The following is a 20,549-nucleotide window of genomic DNA, read 5'->3' as shown; positions in this document are numbered from 1 at the left end:
AGAGTAATAGTGGATGTTTTATATCTTTAAAGTGGATAAGTTGTGAATAATTACTCTGTGAAGTCTTTTGAATACTGACTTTAACACTTGCATGGTGTTAATATGAACCTGTACCGACAATGTAATTTCACCCAAAATGGGCCCTTTTGAGGTCAAGACCTGTGATTTTTAGTGCAACATGATTGGTTATTGTAATAACATGATTGAGATGTTAACTGTATATTTGCTAAAACTGGTTGTAAACACTGACTTGTAATGCTTACTAGTTAAAATGAAGCAGTGCCCAAAATGTAGTTTTTCCAAAACAGGCCCCTGTGATTTTTAGTACAACATGATTGGTAACAATATCGTGCTTACATGTTGTAAAATTGACCCGTGGATTACATTTGCAAAGAATGCTGTGAATAATGAGTGAGTTTTGGGGACACAATTGGCAAGTAAGTTAATTAACAATGTTTAGCAACCCTGATTGGGCCCCTTGAGCTTAAAACATTGTGATTGATATTGACATGTTTCTCAGCATGACTCCCTGTTATAAAACTGATGTAATTTGTATGTAAATAAAATGACAGTTGTAAATAAGTCATTATGGCACACTGATATTTCAGACTTCTTGTTATTTTTCATGGGAACTGATAAAACCCATTCTGGGCCCCTCTGCAGTGAAATTACACCTCAGATCATATAAAATATAGCATTTTTATGCAAAGCTAACTTGTCTCTAAACAAATAGCATGTTTTCAGCCAATCCTGTTAGTGGGCCAAAAATCACCCTTATCATACCTTGTCGTTTGATAACAGTCTTCAGCAAATATACAGTACCGATTATACTTTATGAAAACATTGTCAACGAAAGAACAAACAAAACACCTGTGACACAAATCCGCTCTCTTTACATCTAAATGTGGATTGTTTTCTCGCCATTATAACCTAGATATGTCAACTTGTCAAGTTAATATCAACCATGGTTTAGGGCGGCTTGAACCACATCGGAAGTACAGAAACTGCCCTGACCCACCTTGCAATTAATTACAGTTATCTGCCCTTGATACACAACTACGAGGATTCTCGCTTGGCTCAGCAATGGCTCAAGTTTTAAGTGGAAAAGAAGCGTCGGCGTGAGTATATGTATGATTGGTCACGTGTCTGGACCTCTGGTTTAAATGCATACAAATATTGCATCCTATGTGGATTCGTTGTTTGAGATATTTTTATCAAAAAGTACATCACCTTGTAGGTTGACCCCTCCTTGACCCCGCTACAGTATCTTCTCTCTTGTCTCCCAGCCTGTTATTGCAAATAGCATGCAACCTGACAGGTAGACAGTTAGCAGTGTGTCACTGGGACATAACAGGTGCACTGTGTATGGAGCAGTGTCCAAGATGTACTGAATACTTGTGATAATGGACCGGATTGGGAGTGGCCTCATTTATTTAGTTGAAAAAGAAAAATAGAAGAACGAAAACAGTTCATTGCTTGGTATAATAAATTTTGGTCTGATGAAATAATTTAGGAAAGCTATGCAGTATTATATTTGTAATCGGTTTGGTGCTGGATAGGTATTAGTATTATTGTTTTAGGGGAGTAAGCTATCTTTTACTAACAAGTATTGAATGATGCCCAAGTATTGGTCAGTTCTCCCGCATGCCCTTCTTCTACCCTCCATCCTGAAAGTTGTTCGTGTGGATGATCTAGACAAAGATGTTTGTAAATGTTGCACACACTGTATTCCAATCCAATTTTGAACTTACATGGTTATGTTTTCACTAGGGTATCTATTTTAAACTGTGATGTGGTATCTCCTTGGTAGAACACTGAAAAAGTATCCAGATTAGTCCATGTGTACCCACCCCCTAACCACCTACTCAGCCATATAAGTATGTATATTTAAGGATTGACTGTGTATTTCTATCGTTGCATTGAAGTATGAAACTAAAAACCAGTGTGCAAACTGTATGAATCCGCGAATGAAACGAAAGAAATACACAGTCAATCCTTATAATTAAATTCAGCAACAAATACTATACCCTGTCAACAATATTTTCTTTAAACATAATCAAATTCATCGAAACAGATATCTTTGTTACCACCGATTAACATTTTCGGTGTAAGAATTCGGTAATGGCGTGACATGACTCAGATGACTCATTTACATAAAATGACACGCCTGCCAAACCATTAGCCAATCAGCATAGAGCACCCCCAAACAGCTGTCAATCAACCAAGCTAACATTGGTCGGCGAATCAGAGTGGAACAACTCAACGTGACGCATCCCGGTATCGGCAAAGTTTCAAGTTCAAACGTTTGAATTACTACCTGGGAACTGAAAGAGACAGTTTGAAAAGTGAGAAATGGAAATGAAACCCGATGATATGAAGTTAGTGGAACTGAGATTGTAGTATTTGCGCAAGTAGAAAGAGGCTGTGATGTGACTGGAATTGCGATGCCATGAACTGATGTTCCAACATGCACATGCTCTTGTCGAGGCGTTGCAACGTTATTAACGTTCACGGATAATTTTGAGTTGTTTGTTTATGTTAACCACAATGTATCACTTCAATGTTTACCCAAAGTTCATTAAGGTACCCGGGTGCAAGGGAATTCCCTCGCTGTGTAAAGGTATTCCCCGACATTCCTCAGGTCCGAAAGTAGTCCGGTTTGGGGGGCGTGGCTTATTTTTTTTCAGATTCATTGGGAAATGAAATCAAAAGAAATGTTCCCAGTTAACCAATCAAGTTGCCAGAATTTTAATGAACACAATAAAAATTTAATTATTAATACTTCAATCTTGTTGTCAATCCTTTTACCATATCTTTACATTCTAGTATTATTTACACTACGACTGCTTTGTTCTTGGGTGTAGTATAACCAACCAAAATATTGGTTATACTACGGGGACTACTTTCTTCTGTTCGTCTGCTTCTTAAAGAGACACAGACATGCAAAAGTTCAAATTAACCTTTATTTTGGAAAATACAATAGTGCAACCTTGACATTGACCATAAATTCCAAAGACTCACATGTGGTCGTCGAGGACACCGCCCTCGCACAGCCTTGATGACCCGTTTACTTTCATTGCTCAGAATGTTGCTCGCCATCTCATCCTGTTGCTCGTCAACACTTTTATACTCCCTGATTGCATTGCTGCTGTGCACAATGCTTTGTGCGAACAACTGCTCATCCACCCCGTCGCCTAGAGAAGAAAGAAAATACATTTAGAAAATGTACCTTATCAACTTAAGTAACATATTAGCAGAACTATTGAAAGAATTAATTTCAACCTTATTTTGTATCTTTTCATTACAAATCCAATAAATACTGTCGAAAATACTAGAATGAATTTTGCTACGCTTAAAATGACTGGATTACTGTGGTAGTGGTGGTGGTTGCTAGGGGCCCAGCAAATTTGTACATGAAAATATTACAGATTAAAGATTTGCGCTAATATAGTTTGGGGAGGAGTGGGGTTAGGGGTTGGGGGGTTGGGGGTGGGGGTGGACAGTCATTGCTTTTGAACATATCCTGCAGGATGGTCGCTTGCACAAGGTACATGCTTCTGTATAAAACCCACCACCACGCCACTATCCATAAATGTGTTACGGTCCCTATGCCTATTGTAGTATGGGTAAATGTTCCGTATAATTATTGTCCATTATTATTACATCTTTTGGGCTTGAGTGCAATCATCATAATCATATTGTCATCTTCACAGTTGGTAGAAGCGACAACATCATCGCCATCTGATGAAAAGTCGTAGTTGCCGACTTTCATCTGATCACCGGCAATAACTTGAGATATCAGTTCATCATCATCAATAATATCTAACAGAGAAAGATACGTCTTTTCCTCTTCTTTTTCACCTAATGCAACTGTTTTCAGTGAATACTGGTTCAAAATGCCAACGTGGTCGACTGCACACAAGCCACATGACTAATGTTGATGCACTTGATAATTGTGCACGGGTGATAGGTGGGCACGTGACTACATGTCTGTGCTGTATTACCTTTGGTGTGCCACCATGCAAAACACAAATCACAGCAGAAACTAAATCCCACACAGGCGCTGAATAACAAGAAAGACACAACATTATATTCTGTTGTAATATGATAAGGACGAAACTCCTATACTTAGATTCTACTTTAAGTCAAAACAAAGAAATTCAGAGAAAATGTTGCCAGACATTTTGTCATGTGTTTAATATAGAAACTACGGTTCCTTAAACACCCATGCAAGCATTGTGACAAATATGAGCATGTGTTAATATTAACTTTTATTGTTACATATTCTGTTGCTTTCACAATATATTATTATCTATTATATGGAAATGTGATGATTGAAAATATGTACATGGTTTGGAGTTATGTGACCCTAACAGACAAGATACATGTTTAATGTAATAAACAGAGACTTTAATGGCAATACAAAATCACAACAACACCTCAGTCTATTTATTATAAGAGGGGACAGTTGATCTGATGGGCGCAAGGGCCGACTGAAGGTGTTGTGTTACCTAGTCAGACAGTGCTCGTGTTATCAACCATTGGTTTACTTTTCCCAGGATACAGATGTGATATTGTGTGTTGCTCAGATGGCATGAAACCACTTTCTTAAGGTCAAACATCATCTATACCTTAAAATGTATTAGGTGTAATCTAGTAGGTAGATCTTGGTCCTGAGATCCATGTGGGTCATGGAGAGATAATCTCTGTTATGATACAATAATAAATACTTTTGAGAAATTCCAGAAACAAGTAGGTCCTATTTGCCACAAGCGTCTTTTTGTATTTTAGCTGAACTATTAGCTGTACCGTAAATGGGACCAAGCAAAGGCCTGACATTTACCTTTCGTGGAAGCAATAAACCTTTTTTTCCCTTGAATGCTAAATCTTGCGTGCTTTATTAATTTGTGTTAAAACATAATTTCTCCTCATTGTTTGTGACTATATATCAACATGATTGCAGAGACATCCGTTCGGCAATACGATCAATGTTATTTCAACATGACTTTGCTTATGTATGGATTTACCAAAATGTTTGAAACTGTGAATTGTTTTTAAATATTTTCAAACAATGTTGTAAAGACATGTACTATCAAGACTGGACACAAGATATAAGGAATTCAGAATCATTGCACATGTATTCTGCTTTCAATTCTGATATTGCTCCAGAACTGTACTTTTGTGCAGAGTTTTAACGGTATTCAGATGCGGCACCCCTAGTCTGAAAATAGCTTTGTATAGAAGATCTAAAGTGTTACGAGTATGTATTTTCTGTATATTTTGTTACTACTTCAGTAATAATTATTATTGGGTCACAACGTTTAGTGTTTTGAGTAATAGCTATGATGGGTCACATTTCGTTTAATAGATGATTCGCAGTTTAGGATTCGGGTTTTCTGGGAATTATCTGCCCTTGACTTCCTGTTTGTTTACTTCCGGGAGGTTATTCTGGGGCATTCTACCGTGTTGGCGATTGTAGTAAGGGCTCGTACTTTTGGGAAACGACTGAAAGTATATATAAAGGCTAGTTGCCGTGCTGTGAGCAACACAGATTAACACATTCACATTCATTTGCTGGAGTTTATGTCATTTTGCCTCTGCCAACGCTTCATCTCTATAGCCGCTGTCAGACCGCTCACTGTGTTACATTCTGCACGACAGTTTCTCTCTTGCACTAAGACTTTGGTGAGTTTGCTATATTATATTTTGTGACCCATTGCCTTAGATTTTGTCTCATTTGTATTGTATTAGAAATCTCTATTGTGACACTGACTTGTGACTTTGTATACCTTGCTCTCTCTCTTTGCTAATAATATTATTTGAATATTTTAAACTTGTCTTTGTTCTGTTTTGCTGATTCACAGGGGGTTTCTTACACCTTTTTAGCACACCAAATTCTTAACCATAGCAAAAGACAATGACATTAGTGTAGCGATGTGTGTCAATTGTAAAACTTACTAGACTATGAGTATCATGTACAATGAAATGTCATTTATATGCAGCAGGAAGAAGCCAATATATACCAAGTTCCTATTTTGTGAACCTGAATACACAAAAATATGTACATCTTCTAAATACTATACTACTACTACTACTACCATGATATTATACTCCGTCTATACTCCGTATACTCCACATCAACGAAATAAACCTGTCTGTCTGTGACTTCATATCAACATGGTTGCAGAGACATCTGTGCAAAGCTGAAAGTGGAAGTGCAAGAATTACAAGAGAAGTACCCAGGACTGGTGCCATGTTTGGCCATTGTACAGGTGAATAAATTCTTAAAGAAGTTCCTGACACAGCTTAGATAGAGATTCCACCATGCTTAAACCAAAATGCTCAACAGTTTCAGCCCAAGGACATTCCCTCTGTTGAAAAGAAAGTATATAGCTGGATGTGAGTTAACTTGTTGACAACGGTACAATAATCTGTATCGAAACATCGCACTCACACAAGAAGTTGTTATCCGTTACAATTTGACCTATTTGGATGTGAGTTGTTTCACAGATTTTGTTCTTTTTGTGTTGGACTGACACTTGCTCATAATGCCCAAAGTCACACCTCACAAACCCATGTCCACAAGATATAGATGAAATGAAATTTCCAAAATGACCCGAAGTATACACCTGGAACTAAATTAAGCACGGGCCCCTGATATATTTCATGATAGTAGAACAACTATTAACCATGGTTAAACATGAATGGGACTTTCTTGGACGCTGTGTGAAATTGAGTGAACCCCCTCTCCAGAATCTTGCACAGCTGGAAGCTGCTTTGCATGTAGAATGGGGCAATTGCCACTTGATCTTATCAGGTTTAATAGTAGCATGAGGAGGAGGATTCAAGCTGTCAGCCAAGCACGTGGGGGGACACACCCAATACTGATGCTAGATCCATCAGACGTTAACATGTGACATTCCTTGTGCATATTTTCTTCTAATAGTCAGCCATTGACAATGCTACGATAGTGAATATTTCCATCAAAAATCAATAGTGATCAAATCACATTGGTTACGCAATTAAAACAATATGAATTGGAATAATTTTCTTGTTTTTCATTTGCCAGTAGATGGTATGTTTCACAGTTGCTAAGGTTCCACTGTCTTTGGAATAGTGAGAGAGTTACAGTAAGTTTTGTTTCTCATCATCCCGAAAATAGTGGGGACGCTTAATTAGTTTCCAGGTGTATATACTGATTGTTGTTACACACTGACGCAAAATGGCTATCCCTCATTTCATGAAATGACTGATTTCACAAACTGACCGTAACATGTACCCAGTCAGGGGCATTGGGATAGCCTAGTGGTTAAAGTGTTTGCCCGTCATGCGGTACACCCAGGTTCAATTCCCCACATGGGTACTATGTGTGAAGCCCATTTCTGATGTCCCACACTGTGATATTGCTGGAATATTTCTAGAAACAATTTAAAAGCAAACACCCCCTCACTCTCGCATTCACAATCTGAAATCCTTTGTAGGTTGGAGGGGAAGAAGATTCAAATGTCTACATCAATATGAAGCTCAAGTCTGCAGCAGAGGTCGGCGTGGATGCTCGCCACATCAAAATATCACGAACAGCCACACAAAGTGAAGTAGGTATTCCATGAACCTGGGGGATATATATATGTAGGCCTCTGTCCTTGACAGAAAATTTAATTGGGAATTGTCCACTGAAAATAATCTTTCAATTGTGATGCATAAGATAGTGAGTATTATGCCTATACCTTCAATATTAATTCCACTTGCAATTTCAATTTTATCAAATAAACAGCTCTGGACTTCAGTGATCAGTACGTAAACAATCACCTCGTTTCTCTTCAGATTATCAAGACAGTAGAAGATCTCAACAACAATGTCGACATCCATGGAATCGATGTACAGGTAGAATTGGAAATTGCACATATTACAGCCAAGGGCCTTGTGATGAATTTGAAATAAATAAAGCATGGTGTCTTTTTTTTTTTTTCTTGTTCAGTGTCAAACACAAGAAAAATGAATTTCAGCAAGGGTACTCTTTATCAGCAATACTTTTATTCTCCTTCTTACCACTTGTAATGAAACAATCTTGTTTTCAAAGGGGATCCAGCATAGCTCCTGGAACTCTTCAAGATAGCTCTTATTGTGTGTAGTTCTAATAGAAGGGGTTGTGACAAGAACCCCTTATTTAAGACCCATGACATAAATGCCCATTTCTGGTGTCCCCTGATGTGATATTGCTGGAATATTGCTAAAAGCAGTGTAAAACTGAACACACTCACTCTAAGCTTTTCATTTACCCCAAGATGCATCTGCAATTTGAATTCCTAACCCCATCCCTATCTTACAGCTCCCATTGGACACAGACAATGAAGTGGATGCCAACTTGGTGACCAATACAATACTGCAGGTCAAGGATGTTGATGGGTGGGTATTGTATTCTCTAAAACAGAAGCTTATGAATTTAATTTATTTCAATCTTCTTTTTAAAGGCCATAGTTTTATAAGATGTTTTTAAACTTCTTAAATTTGAATATTCTCTGAAGGGCTTAAGATTCAATACATGCAAAGAAAAGGCCTGAAACTTAGTTGTCATGGCTGTGACCACATTCTGGCAAGTAATAATTTCTTCATTTCACAGCCATGTTGGCCAGGTTTGAGGCCTCTTCTTTGCATGTAATGCCCAGGATTGTGTGGATTTCCTTGCTTGTGCTTTCTGTTGCATAGGCCAAACTATATTTACAGTGGAATAATATTAACAATTTTTTAAAGATTCACTCACTGACTGATGATGACTGAGATTCATTTGATTCTGTTTCAGTCACCATGTTGGTAATGCTGGTCGACTCTCTCAGGGTGACCTTGACAGCTGTATTCTCCCATGCACTCCACGAGGCTGTCTTGATCTCATACACAGATCAGGTGCTTAAATCAGTGACAGACTTCATATACTGGCTTTTGCTTCAGGTTTCCTGTGAGCAGACTAATTTGGTAGACCCTTGTGACAAGTAGTAGCCAAGCTTGTCCAGTTGAAAGGCTTTCTTTAACAATGGCTGGTATGTCAGTTTGTGACAAAATTGGAAGGAATTGTCAGACTGCAAGTGATCTGACAATCAAATTTTGGCTTGGAAAAACATGTTGAAATGCCCTTGCTTTGTTGTTGTCTTGGGAAATTTTTGGCCAGAGAATGCCGTTTGATAAATGCCAACCTACCGAATGGGATAGTGCATTTGTTGGGGACATTGTCTGAAGTGTTTGAATCAGTTATAGTGCAATATTTGTGGTGTGTTCAGGAGTGGAGGTGAAGGGCAAGCAAGCTGTGGTGTTGGGTAGGAGCAAGATAGTGGGAGCTCCGATGTCTGACCTTCTGCTGTGGAACCATGCCACTGTGACCCAGTGTCACTCCAGTACAGTCAACCTCAGGGCAGAGGTGAGTGGTTAGTTGGCGATGAACTGGTTTGTCTGAGATACTATATGACCTTCAGTCAGCAAACAGTGACTTTGAGAGTAAACAATAACTTTCATGCATGTTCTGTATGGTATTTGTAAACCTTTTTCATATTAAGAGAGTCTGTGGTTTTTAAGCCTTGCACAATGTAATATTCTTCATTAGTCCAGCAAATGTCTGACGTATTCACCCCGTTCACAGGTACAGAAAGCTGACATCCTCGTAGTTGCTATCAACGAACCCGAGTTGGTGAAAGGAGACTGGATCAAACCAGGGGCTGTGGTGGTGGATTGTGGCATCAACTCTATTCCAGGTAGGGAGAGATTGTGGTGTTAGTTCAACAGCCTTTGCATGTGTTTGTGAGGGTGCAACCAGTGAGGCTTTGTACATTAACCTTTTGATGAAAAAAACATTTCCTCACTATTTGATCAAGATTTAGAAACGCATGCCTGCTAGAAGGTTTCTCATTTGAATCATAATGTACAGCAACTCAGAGCCGTGAATGTTCACCGATCACAATTCTGATTGAACATGTAATTATCTGGAGTTTTTAATATGGTAAAGAAGATTGCATCATCTCTCACAGCAATAACCTCCAAGATAGAATTGGTCTCCAGCAACCCATGCTTGTTTTGAGAGGCGACTAACTAGATTGTAGATGTCATTGTATCCCAATTGTGGAGATCAATATTCATGCTGTTGATCACTGGATTGCCTGGTCCAGACTTGATTATATCCAAGTAGCTGGAGCATTGCCAAATGGCGTTCAACTAACCAAGTCAGTTGTGTGGAGATATTGACATGAATTATTGTACTCTCTGTGTGTTGAGCTGAACTAACTGTGCTGAAATTTGTATACCACAATCATCTGATTCTCCCTGCATATGTTCAGATTCAACGAAGAAGTCCGGTAAGAGGCTGGTGGGGGACGTAGCCTATGATGAGGCCAAAGAGGTGGCATCGTGGATCACTCCAGTCATGGGTGGAGTTGGGCCGATGACTGTGGCCATGCTGCTGAAGAACACCGTGGACCAGGCAAGACGGGCCATGGAGAGAGCAGGGGTGAGCACTCACACAAGCCTGTGGGTTTTTGTTGATCTGGTTTGGATTTCAGATTAATGAACATTTTGACATTTACATCTGCAGTAGACATAGCTGGCATGTTGATAACTTCAGATGAGATACTGATGAGTCACATCTGCAGAAGACATAGCTGGCATGTTGATAACTTCAGATGAGATACTGATGAGGGTAAGTCACATCTGCAGAAGACATAGCTGGCATGTTGAGAACTTCAGATGAGATACTGATGAGGGTAAGTCACATCTGCAGTAGACATAGCTGGCATGTTGATAACTCCAGATGAGATACTGATGAGTCACATCTGCAGAAGACATAGCTGGCATGTTGATAACTTCAGATGAGATACTGATGAGGGTAAGTCACATCTGCAGAAGACATAGCTGGCATGTTGATAACTTCAGATGAGATACTGATGAGGGTAAGTCACATCTGCAGTAGACATAGCTGGCATGTTGAGAACTTCAGATGAGATACTGATGAGGGTAAGTCACATCTGCAGTAGACATAGCTGGCATGTTGATAACTCCAGATGAGATACTGATGAGTCACATCTGCAGAAGACATAGCTGGCATGTTGATAACTTCAGATGAGATACTGATGAGTCACATCTGCAGAAGACATAGCTGGCATGTTGATAACTTCAGATGAGATACTGATGAGTCACATCTGCAGAAGACATAGCTGGCATGTTGATCTTCAGATGAGATACTGATGAGGGTAAGTCACATCTGCAGTAGACATAGCTGGCATGTTGATAACTTCAGATGAGATACTGATGAGGGTAAGTCACATCTGCAGTAGACATAGCTGGCATGTTGAGAACTTCAGATGAGATACTGATGAGTCACATCTGCAGAAGACATAGCTGGCATGTTGATCTTCAGATGCGATACTGATGAGGGTAAGTCACATCTGCAGTAGACATAGCTTGCATGTTGATAACTTGAGATGAGATACTGATGAGGGTAAGTCACATCTGCAGAAGACATAGCTGGCATGTTGAGAACTTCAGATGAGATACTGATGAGGGTAAGTCACATCTGCAGAAGACATAGCTGGCATGTTGAGAACTTCAGATGAGATACTGATGAGGGTAAGTCAAGATATTGATGACAATAGCTGAGATATCAATGACAACTTCAAAGGTATCAGAATGTTAGAGACCCGTGAAGGTCCTGGGGTAGAATAGGCCTTCAGTAACCCATGCTTGTCGCAAGAGGCGACTAACGGGATTGGGTGGTCAGACTCGCTGACTTGGTTGACACATGTCATCGGTTCCCAATTACACAGATCGATGCTCATGTTGTTAGTCACTGGATTGTCTGGTGCAGACTCGATTATTTACAGACCGACGCCATGTAGCTGTAATATTGCTGGGTGAGGCATAAAACTAAACTCACTCACTCATTCAGAATGTTAGAAGCATGATGGTGGCTTTGAATATTTTGTACAATGGCTTACGAGTATGTTTTACCAAAGTGATAGATCCAGTCTGTCCAGACTTTTGTCCACCACCAAGTTATAATTAAGGTAAATGACTCACTCACTCACTCCATTTTCAGGGAGTCAACAAGTGGAGCCTGACATTGTTACCCCTGAAACTGAAGACGCCAGTGCCAAGGTAACATTGGTAATGTTTCAGACAGTATGTGATGATCAGACTTTCATCCTTTAGTTGAAACCCAAATGTTATCAGATGTTATCCTCAAAACATCAATCATGAATTTCTGGTACTTGATTTGAGTGTTAATATGTGAAGTAGTTGTTAAGTTTGTGTGTATCATGAGAGACCAGTGGATTGGTCCAGATGTCAAAAGGTCATGGTTCAGTATCTGGCAATTTCATACCAAATATTGAAAGCATGTCGTAAGTCCAGACTAGTGTGCTTAATCACAGATGCCATTACATTGCTGCATAAAAAGAATTATCTTGAAAGCGATGTTTCTGCTCATCTTTGTATCCCCAGTGATATTGAAGTTGCCCAGTCTCAGACACCACGTGACATTGCACTCCTGGCAAGGGAGATAAATCTTCAGCCAGAAGAGGTTGACTTGTATGGCAAGAAGAAGGCAAAGGTTTCCTTGCAAGTGCTGAAGAGACTTGCCAATCAGAAGGATGGGCGTTATGTAGTAGTCACAGGGTGAGGTAACCAGTGTGTCTTCACATTAATCTCTACATCATTACTGTCTTTTATCTGTCTTACTCTGATGCTCAAATAGCAATGAACTGACTAATATCGATGATGTATTTAAATATTCCCCACATGGGTTGAATCTCAGATAAGTCCTATTCAATACCTCCAAGTCAAGATCTGTCAAAGCATCCACTGGATATTATATCTAGTGAAATGTCTAATCAGCAAAGACGCTTCTAGACTTTTTGTTCAAGCAAAGTTGTTCTGAACGGCATACCTGTCTGATTATCAAAAAGGGAAGTTCTCAGTTGATTGAAATAAAGTAATTGCAGACAACAACCAACAAATAATGAATATTATATGTCTGGTGAGGCCATCTGAACTGCTAGAAAAACATCCTCCTTTCTATGTGCTATAACCTGTTTGCGTCTGATTGTATTCATATATCAGGATCACGCCCACACCCCTGGGAGAAGGAAAGAGTACCACCTCTATTGGACTTGCTCAAGCCATCGGATCACAGCTCAAGAAAAATATTTTTGCCTGTGTCAGACAACCCTCTCAGGGCCCCACCTTTGGCATCAAAGGTAACCAGGAACATATATAGGCAACATAATCATCTAATATTAGTATGACCAAATGTGTTGAGATCTTTGGAAGAGAACTGGCCAACATGAGCTCTTATGATGTGTAGAACTGATTGTGGAGTAGTCAGTGTTTCTTCCACTTTTGGAACTACCATTCTTTTTCGGCCTTGGGGTACATATAATCACTTTTATGTCCATTAAAAATCCCTACGACATTTGATAATACAATATTTACAAAACAAAAACCTCATTTTTGTCTTGTGGGACCACATTTACAGGGCTCCCCAGGCCCCCTACAGCCAAGAGCAGGTATCTCTGGCCGTCAACCTCACACCTCACTTTTCATGCTGTCGTTTGACTGGAAAGACGTGCGTGGTCCATTTAGATCGTCTTTGTGCCATCTACCTATGGAATTATGAGTGAGAAAGAGTCAGCTACTGTGTGAGGGGATGTCAGTAAGTTTTGAACCTTGCAAAAAAAAGCACAAAATATTGGTATGAACCACATTCAGTTTCAACATAGTCCCCTTGTGAGTCAAGACACTTGTTCCATCTTTTCTGCCAGGCGCTGATGCCATCTTTGTAGAAGGCGCCATTTTGGTCTTCAGACCAAGCCTCAGTAGTAGCAATAAGCTCATTATCATCCTGAAATCTACGACCACGCAAGTGTTCCTTGATTTGGGAACAGATGGTAATCACTTGGTGCCAGGTCTGGAGGTAGGGGGAATGCAGCAAGATTTTGTACCCGCATTCCTGGACAGCAGCGGTTGCAATGCGAGAGGTGTGTACTGGAGCATTGTCTTGATGTAGAAGAATGCCACGTCTGATCTTGCCCTGGCGCTTCTCCTTGATTGACTGTCGCACTTGCCTCAACAAGTTAGTGTAATATTCCCCATTCATTGTTCTTCCTTTTGGTAAGTAATCTATGTGGATGACGCCTTTGTTATCCAAGAAGACTGTCGCCATTACCTTCTGCACTGATCTGGAGGCTTTGAACTTTTTAGTCCTGGGAGAAGTGACATGTTTCCATTCCATGGATTCTTGTTTGCTCTCAGGATCATAGTCTTGGATCCAGGTTTCATCACAGGTTACTAGCCTAAAGTGAAAATCTTCTGGATTCTTGTTGTATCTGGTTCGCATGGAGTTGCTTATGGTGACCCTTGTTTGCTTCATTTCATCTGTAAGCATTTTTGGGACCCATCTTGCGCACACCTTAGACATGACAACATGTTCATGAAGAATTGTTTCGATGGATCTGTGTGAAATGCCTGTGGTCTCCTCTAACTCGTGGAATGTGATTCGATGTCGTACCATAGGCTGTGACACCTGGGTATAAAAAATGCTCAAGGTTCAAAACTTATTGACATCCCCTCGTATGTATGGTTCCTTTGCTTTGGCACGGGGGTTAGTTGAAATTTCTTGGCCGAAATTTTCATTCATAAATTGCCGGTCGGGTCCTATCTTCCTGTCATGTGGCTGGCAAGACTGCGGCATTTATGGCTTCTTTTTAGTGCAGGAAGTGCTTTGCTTGTGTCTCACTTATTCCTGCAGGTTTCTTGTTATTATGTTTTTACATGCTAAAATGTTTTAATCTATTTCTTCTTGTTTCAGTCAAAATGGGTAAGTTGGTTTCAAAACTTTGTCTTTTTCATAGCATTATGCAATTATATGTGCACACTTGTTACTTGCATTTATCTGCTTATACTTTAAGATAAAGTTGTTTAGCTGGGTTAAATGTATTTTGGCAATTTATTATCACCCGTGCGTTTATATTTTACTTGTATGTTCAATTGCATATGTTTTCTGTTCATCAGTTACCATTAGTTTGGTTCTGATTGTTACAGTCATGCCTCAGCTTTACCTACTAGCTGGCTCCAGGGGATAAGGGGGCTAAGTTGGGGGATAACCCTGTTTTCTCCCTCTTCCCTCTACTTCTCAAATGCCTCCCCACCTGCACCAGCATTTGCAGCAGCAAATGTTGTTAGTCTGGTACCTGATCACAGACGTGATGTCCGATCCCCAGCAGGAGCTTGGCATCCGTTCCTCTGATCTTGGCGGTCTGGGGTCGTTTGAGAGAGAGTAGGGAGCACCCAAGCCTTGGGTCTAGGTTCAGGCACGGGTGCTGTCCCTGGGGGTAGTGTCAGATCCAAGCTCCAGCTCTGCTGATGGCCTTCCTGATGGCTCTGAGGGTTCTGTACCGAGCACCAACTCAAGTGCAGTTCTGCTTGTCAGCGCCAGTCCACTGGGCCTCGTGCCATTGGTTACCGGCAACCTAACTGGTGGTTCTCAAACACTGGCTTGCTGCCTGTCTCGGTTCCGATCAGTGCACCGGGGGTCCCTGTTTCAGCAGTCAATCCCACCAGGTCTAGGCACCCTGATTCTTCGGTGAGCCAAGGGTAGGCTGATTCGGACAACTCGGCTTCTCGCTTGGATCGTCCCTGCAGCATGTACTCAAACGTATTGCTGTAATACTGACGTAGGTGGTTGTCCATTCGGACGCCCCTGATCCTGTGGAGTTTTGTCTTCCTGGTGAAGTGTTTACTCCGTGCAGGGTAGCTGAGATCCAGCCGACCATATTACCTTCGCTCATTAGCGAAGTCGTTTATACTTTGCCGTGTTCTGTCGGGTTGCAGCTCGCGGTTTGATCTCCCAGAGCTCAACCACCGCTACTCGATGGGAGATGATGTGCTATTTGAAGCTCCTGTTGTCGATGAGTGCATCTACACCTTGATCACGCTTGGAATGTCATTTGGCCATAGTTAGTCGTTGGCTTACCGTTCCTTTGAGGAGCAGTATTGGAATTCCTTGCAAAAACTTAAGGTTGTGGTACACTCTGCCTACCTCACTGTCCTGCAGAGGCAGCTGGTATCACGTGAGATGGGTACGAGGAAATTGCCTCCTCCACTTTAGCGTCTCATGGAGGTCTATTTACATCTGCGGTCTTGCGCAAGTCAGAAGATGTGTGTCGTGATGGGCCTTCAGAAGCTATGGCTGTCTGTCGCCAGATTTTCACTGGCAACACAGGAGACACTACTTTCTCTGCCTTTCCGACTGGGCTTTACCCAGTTTCCGGGGGCTTTGACAGTAGTTGGGAGGCTGCGGAGGTTGTTAGCAGTTCAAGTTCAAGTTCAGTCTAAGGATGAACAGCAACCAAACCTGAGCCTGTAATTGTCCAACAGAGCAACAATCTCTCTGCCATCAGCAGGGTTATATTGCCTTTTGCCCGAAGTACATGTGGGTGGCTGCCTCCCATTATTCCTTCGGAAATGGGATAGTCATGTCCAATCCCTGGGTACTGTCCACACTCGCGGATGGCCTCGTGCCACAGTGGAAGCGAGAGCCTCCTCCTTTTTGCCGGGATTCACTGCACTCCAGTGACGAAGTTGCTGGAAAAAGTGACAATCCCCCGTTCCATGATCCAGTCCTGTCTGGATATGGTGGCTATAGAAATTGTTCCGTTGGGCCAGGAGATTATGGGGTTCTACTCCATTTATATCCTGGTTACCAATAACAAAACATTCAGACCATTCTAAATCTCAAGTGTCTGAACAGCATGACAGAGGTGCCGTATTGGGACAATAACCCCTGGTACAGCGTTTTCTTGCAGGCGTGGACAGACTGTGTCCGGTCGTTAGACGGACAAGTCTTCCATGGGATTTGTGTAGAGTACTGGAATGGTGCCCACTCCTCTCGTTTATGACCTGGCCAACCTGTCGTTACAACTGTTAAGTTGGAAAATGGCTTTTTTAGTGGCAGTTACGTCTGGTAGATGTGTTCGTGATTTACACGTCATATCTTAATACCCGGAACTTACTGTGTTCCATAAGGACCAAAGATCGATCATTCGCTTCATCATGTGACAGCGCCTATCGATCTACCTGTGTTTATGCTGCCTGCATCGTCTGATAATACTTACCGTAAGGTTCATGTATTAGATGTTAGGAAATCTCTTAAAGTTTATATTAAGAGAACAGCCTCACTCCATTTTGCTGTTATGGTGGCGCCAAAGCTGGCTATCCGGCTAACACACAGACGGTATCCCGATCGATTGTATCGGCAGGCTGCATGGCCTATATACATAAAGGCTTATGTCCCCAAGAGGGGTTGAAAGTGCACCCAGTGAGAGCACTGGCCACATCAAAATCATAGGCCACAATTCTGCCCATTGAGGGGATCTGTTCAGAGGCTATTTGGAGTCGTCCGAGCACGATCCTCTGTCATTATCTACCGGACAGACACTCATGACAGCGTGCTCGGTTCGGTCAGAAAGTTCTCTGCAGTGGACAGAATAGCTCTACTCAAGCGGATTAAACGTTGTCAGATAACTACTGTAAACAGCCTAATTTTCGCGACCGTTTAATTTTTGTGCTTTTCGAGTCACAATTCATGATGCGAGAATAAAAACATGCGATAATATAGATATATCATTCACTTTATTCAACACCATAAAAAAAATACAAGTGTTCACTGCTCATTCACGTGTCACCACTGGGCTAATCTGGATTAACACGTGCCACCTACTGATACTCTTACTAATAGTTTTCACCTACTGATACTCTTACTGTCAGTATAACTTAAGTTTTGTAATGCTATATACTGTATGACTACAGTTTGAAATAATTAGCCACTCCCTCAGTACATATTGTTTTATGCAAATGAATGCTCCCCGAGCACATGTTCCGGTTTCGTTTTGGAATGCAGACGTGTCGTCTGCCAGTCAGAATTGTTTGCCAGTTTTCCTGCAATAAATAAGTATCAAGAAGATATCTTATGTTATGACATGGTGTCAGAAGTAAACTATGAAGACAATGGCCAAGTTTAACCCTCCAGAAAACTTCGACTTCGCTAAACCCGGCGACTGGCCGATATGGAAACAGCGCTTCATGCGGTATCGCACTGCCGTGAAATTAGACAAGGAATCGGAGTCAGTACAAGTAAACTCGCTAATTTATGCGATGGGTAAAGAAGCAGAACATGTTTTCAATTCATTTGTGTTTGGTGAAGACGAGCAGGACAAATTTGATGTTGTTTTGAAAAAGTATGAAGACCACTTTGTGCCAAAACGCAACATTATCCATGAACGCGCCAAATTTCATCAGCGTTCTCAGAGACCGGGCGAGAGTGTCGAGACGTTTATCAGACATCTGTATGAACTTGCAGAAACATGTGAATTTGGTACAGCAAAAGATGAGTCAATTAGAGACCGTATAGTAATTGGAATTTCTGATATACAGGTTTCTGAGAAAATGCAACTGCAAGCAGGTTTGTCACTTGAACAGGCAGTTCAGTTAGTTAGAGAGACAGAATTAATTAAATCACAAGTTAAATCTCAGGATTCTAAAGACATTGAAGAAGTCAAAGGCAAAAAGAACTTTAAAGGAAAGAAGGCGTCACATGGTAGAGGCGGTTATAGTGGTAACCATGGCAACCACACATCAAACCCCAGAAGTAGTAACCAAAGCCAAGGTGGTTACCATAGGAACCAGACAGGCAGAAATGCAAACAGAGGTCAAAATAATTGTACAAGATGTGGTCATTTTCATGAAGGTAGATGCCCAGCAAGCGGTAAAACTTGCCATAAGTGTAGTAAAACTGGACACTTTGCAATTATGTGTCGCAGTAAACAGTCAGGTAGACAAGAAGTAAACAATGTAGACACTGCCAACAGTGCATCCTCAGGTTTCTTTATTGGATCATTAGATTATGAAGATGATAATAATGCATGGATGGTGACATTGTATGTGCAAAATACCCCAGTTCAATTCAAAGTGGATACTGGTGCAGATGTGACAGTCATTTCACAGGCTACATTTGATCGGCTGAACATAGTCCCTAAACTAGAACCTCCTGATAAAGAACTTTCAGGGCATGCTCACCCCATTAACTGCATAGGACAGTTTACCACCACTGTGAAATATCATGGTACAGATTACAGATTCAAAGTGTGTGTGACAAATGGTCGCAATAATCTGTTAAGTAGAAATGTGTCACTCATGATGGGTTTTGTGGAGCCACACATTGATGAAATCAGGTCTGAAGTTTTTGGACCATTTGGACTATTGAAGTGTGAGCCAGTTCAGATCAAATTAAAGCAAGATGCCCAACCATTCAGTATATCAACTGCAAGGAGAGTACCATTTCCTTTAATGGATAAAGTCAAACAAGAATTGCTTCGGATGAAAGATGCAGATATTATTGAAGAGGTCACCGAGCCTACCGAGTGGTGCGCCCCAATGGTTCCAGTGATGAAAAAGTCAGGTCACGTCAGAATTTGTGTTGACCTGAAGCGTTTGAATGAGGCAGTGGAGCGTGAAAGGTATATGATGCCAAATCTTGAGGACATAGCCCCCAAACTGTCGGGATCAACCGTGTTCTCCACTCTGGATGCATCAAATGGATTTTACCAGATACCTCTCCATAAGGACAGTCAAAAGCTGACAACTTTCATGACCCCATTCGGACGCTATTGTTTTAAAAGGGTACCATTTGGGATAACAAGTGCACCGGAGATATTTCAAAGGAAGATGACTGAGCTGCTACATGGTCATTCAGGTGCAGAGGCCATAATGGATGACATTTTGGTGCATGGAGTTGATAAAGAGGAGCATGATCATAGGCTCAACAGTGTTCTTGACACAATTCAGAAGGCAGGCCTAAAGCTAAATAAGGACAAATGCAAGTTTCACCAGACAGAAATCACCTATTTTGGACATAAAATCAGCAAAGAAGGAATCAGTGCTGACCCAAGCAAGGTTCAAGCGATACTTGACCTGCCAGCTCCTAAGGATGTCACTGAGCTCAGACGCATCCTTGGCATGATTAATTACCTAGGGAAATTCCTCCCAGACTTGTCAACAGTGTCCAAACCAATGACTGACTTGTTGAAAAGTGATGCTGTATGGTGTTGGGGTCATTTACAGGAAAAATCATTCTCACAAGTGAAAAAGATGGTGACTGGTGCACAAGTACTAGATTTCTATGATCCAGCTCTGCCAACAATTGTTAGTGCAGATGCCAGCAGTTATGGGCTGGGTGCAGCCTTGTTCCAAGTGAAAGGTGATGTGATGCGACCAGTAGCCTTCTGTTCCCGTACACTAACTCCATCTGAGGTAAAGTACGCCCAGATCGAAAAGGAATGCCTCGCAGGGGTATGGGCATGTGAGAAGTTTAGTCGCTATCTTGTCGGTCTGGACTCTTTCAAGCTTCAGACTGACCACAAGCCATTGGTTCCCCTCATCAATTCTCATGATTTGAATTTTGCACCACTTCGATGTCAGAGACTATTGTTGAGACTAAGACGTTTTAACGTCACAGCTGA

General features: G+C 41.2%; 1 protein-coding gene across 1 annotated transcript in view; it reads left to right on the top strand.

The window, feature by feature from the left end:
• The first annotated feature begins 1,037 nt into the window (after window positions 1–1,037).
• Window positions 1,038–20,549, top strand: part of LOC137293404 (C-1-tetrahydrofolate synthase, cytoplasmic-like) — a 36,364-nt gene continuing 16,852 nt past the window's right edge. Inside the window, exons 1-12 of the mRNA XM_067823922.1 lie at window positions 1,038–1,118; window positions 6,188–6,272; window positions 7,482–7,595; window positions 7,825–7,884; window positions 8,330–8,406; window positions 8,801–8,901; window positions 9,273–9,409; window positions 9,629–9,740; window positions 10,320–10,489; window positions 12,074–12,132; window positions 12,478–12,651; window positions 13,096–13,232. Coding sequence (XP_067680023.1) covers window positions 1,084–1,118; window positions 6,188–6,272; window positions 7,482–7,595; window positions 7,825–7,884; window positions 8,330–8,406; window positions 8,801–8,901; window positions 9,273–9,409; window positions 9,629–9,740; window positions 10,320–10,489; window positions 12,074–12,132; window positions 12,478–12,651; window positions 13,096–13,232 — 1,261 coding nt within the window. The 5' untranslated portion in view covers window positions 1,038–1,083. The remainder of the gene's footprint in view (window positions 1,119–6,187; window positions 6,273–7,481; window positions 7,596–7,824; window positions 7,885–8,329; window positions 8,407–8,800; window positions 8,902–9,272; window positions 9,410–9,628; window positions 9,741–10,319; window positions 10,490–12,073; window positions 12,133–12,477; window positions 12,652–13,095; window positions 13,233–20,549) is intronic.

This window comes from Haliotis asinina, chromosome 8 (genome assembly GCF_037392515.1).
Source record: "Haliotis asinina isolate JCU_RB_2024 chromosome 8, JCU_Hal_asi_v2, whole genome shotgun sequence".
In the NCBI taxonomy this organism is placed as follows: domain Eukaryota; kingdom Metazoa; phylum Mollusca; class Gastropoda; order Lepetellida; family Haliotidae; genus Haliotis; species Haliotis asinina.
This window is presented reverse-complemented; position numbering and strand designations above follow the sequence as displayed.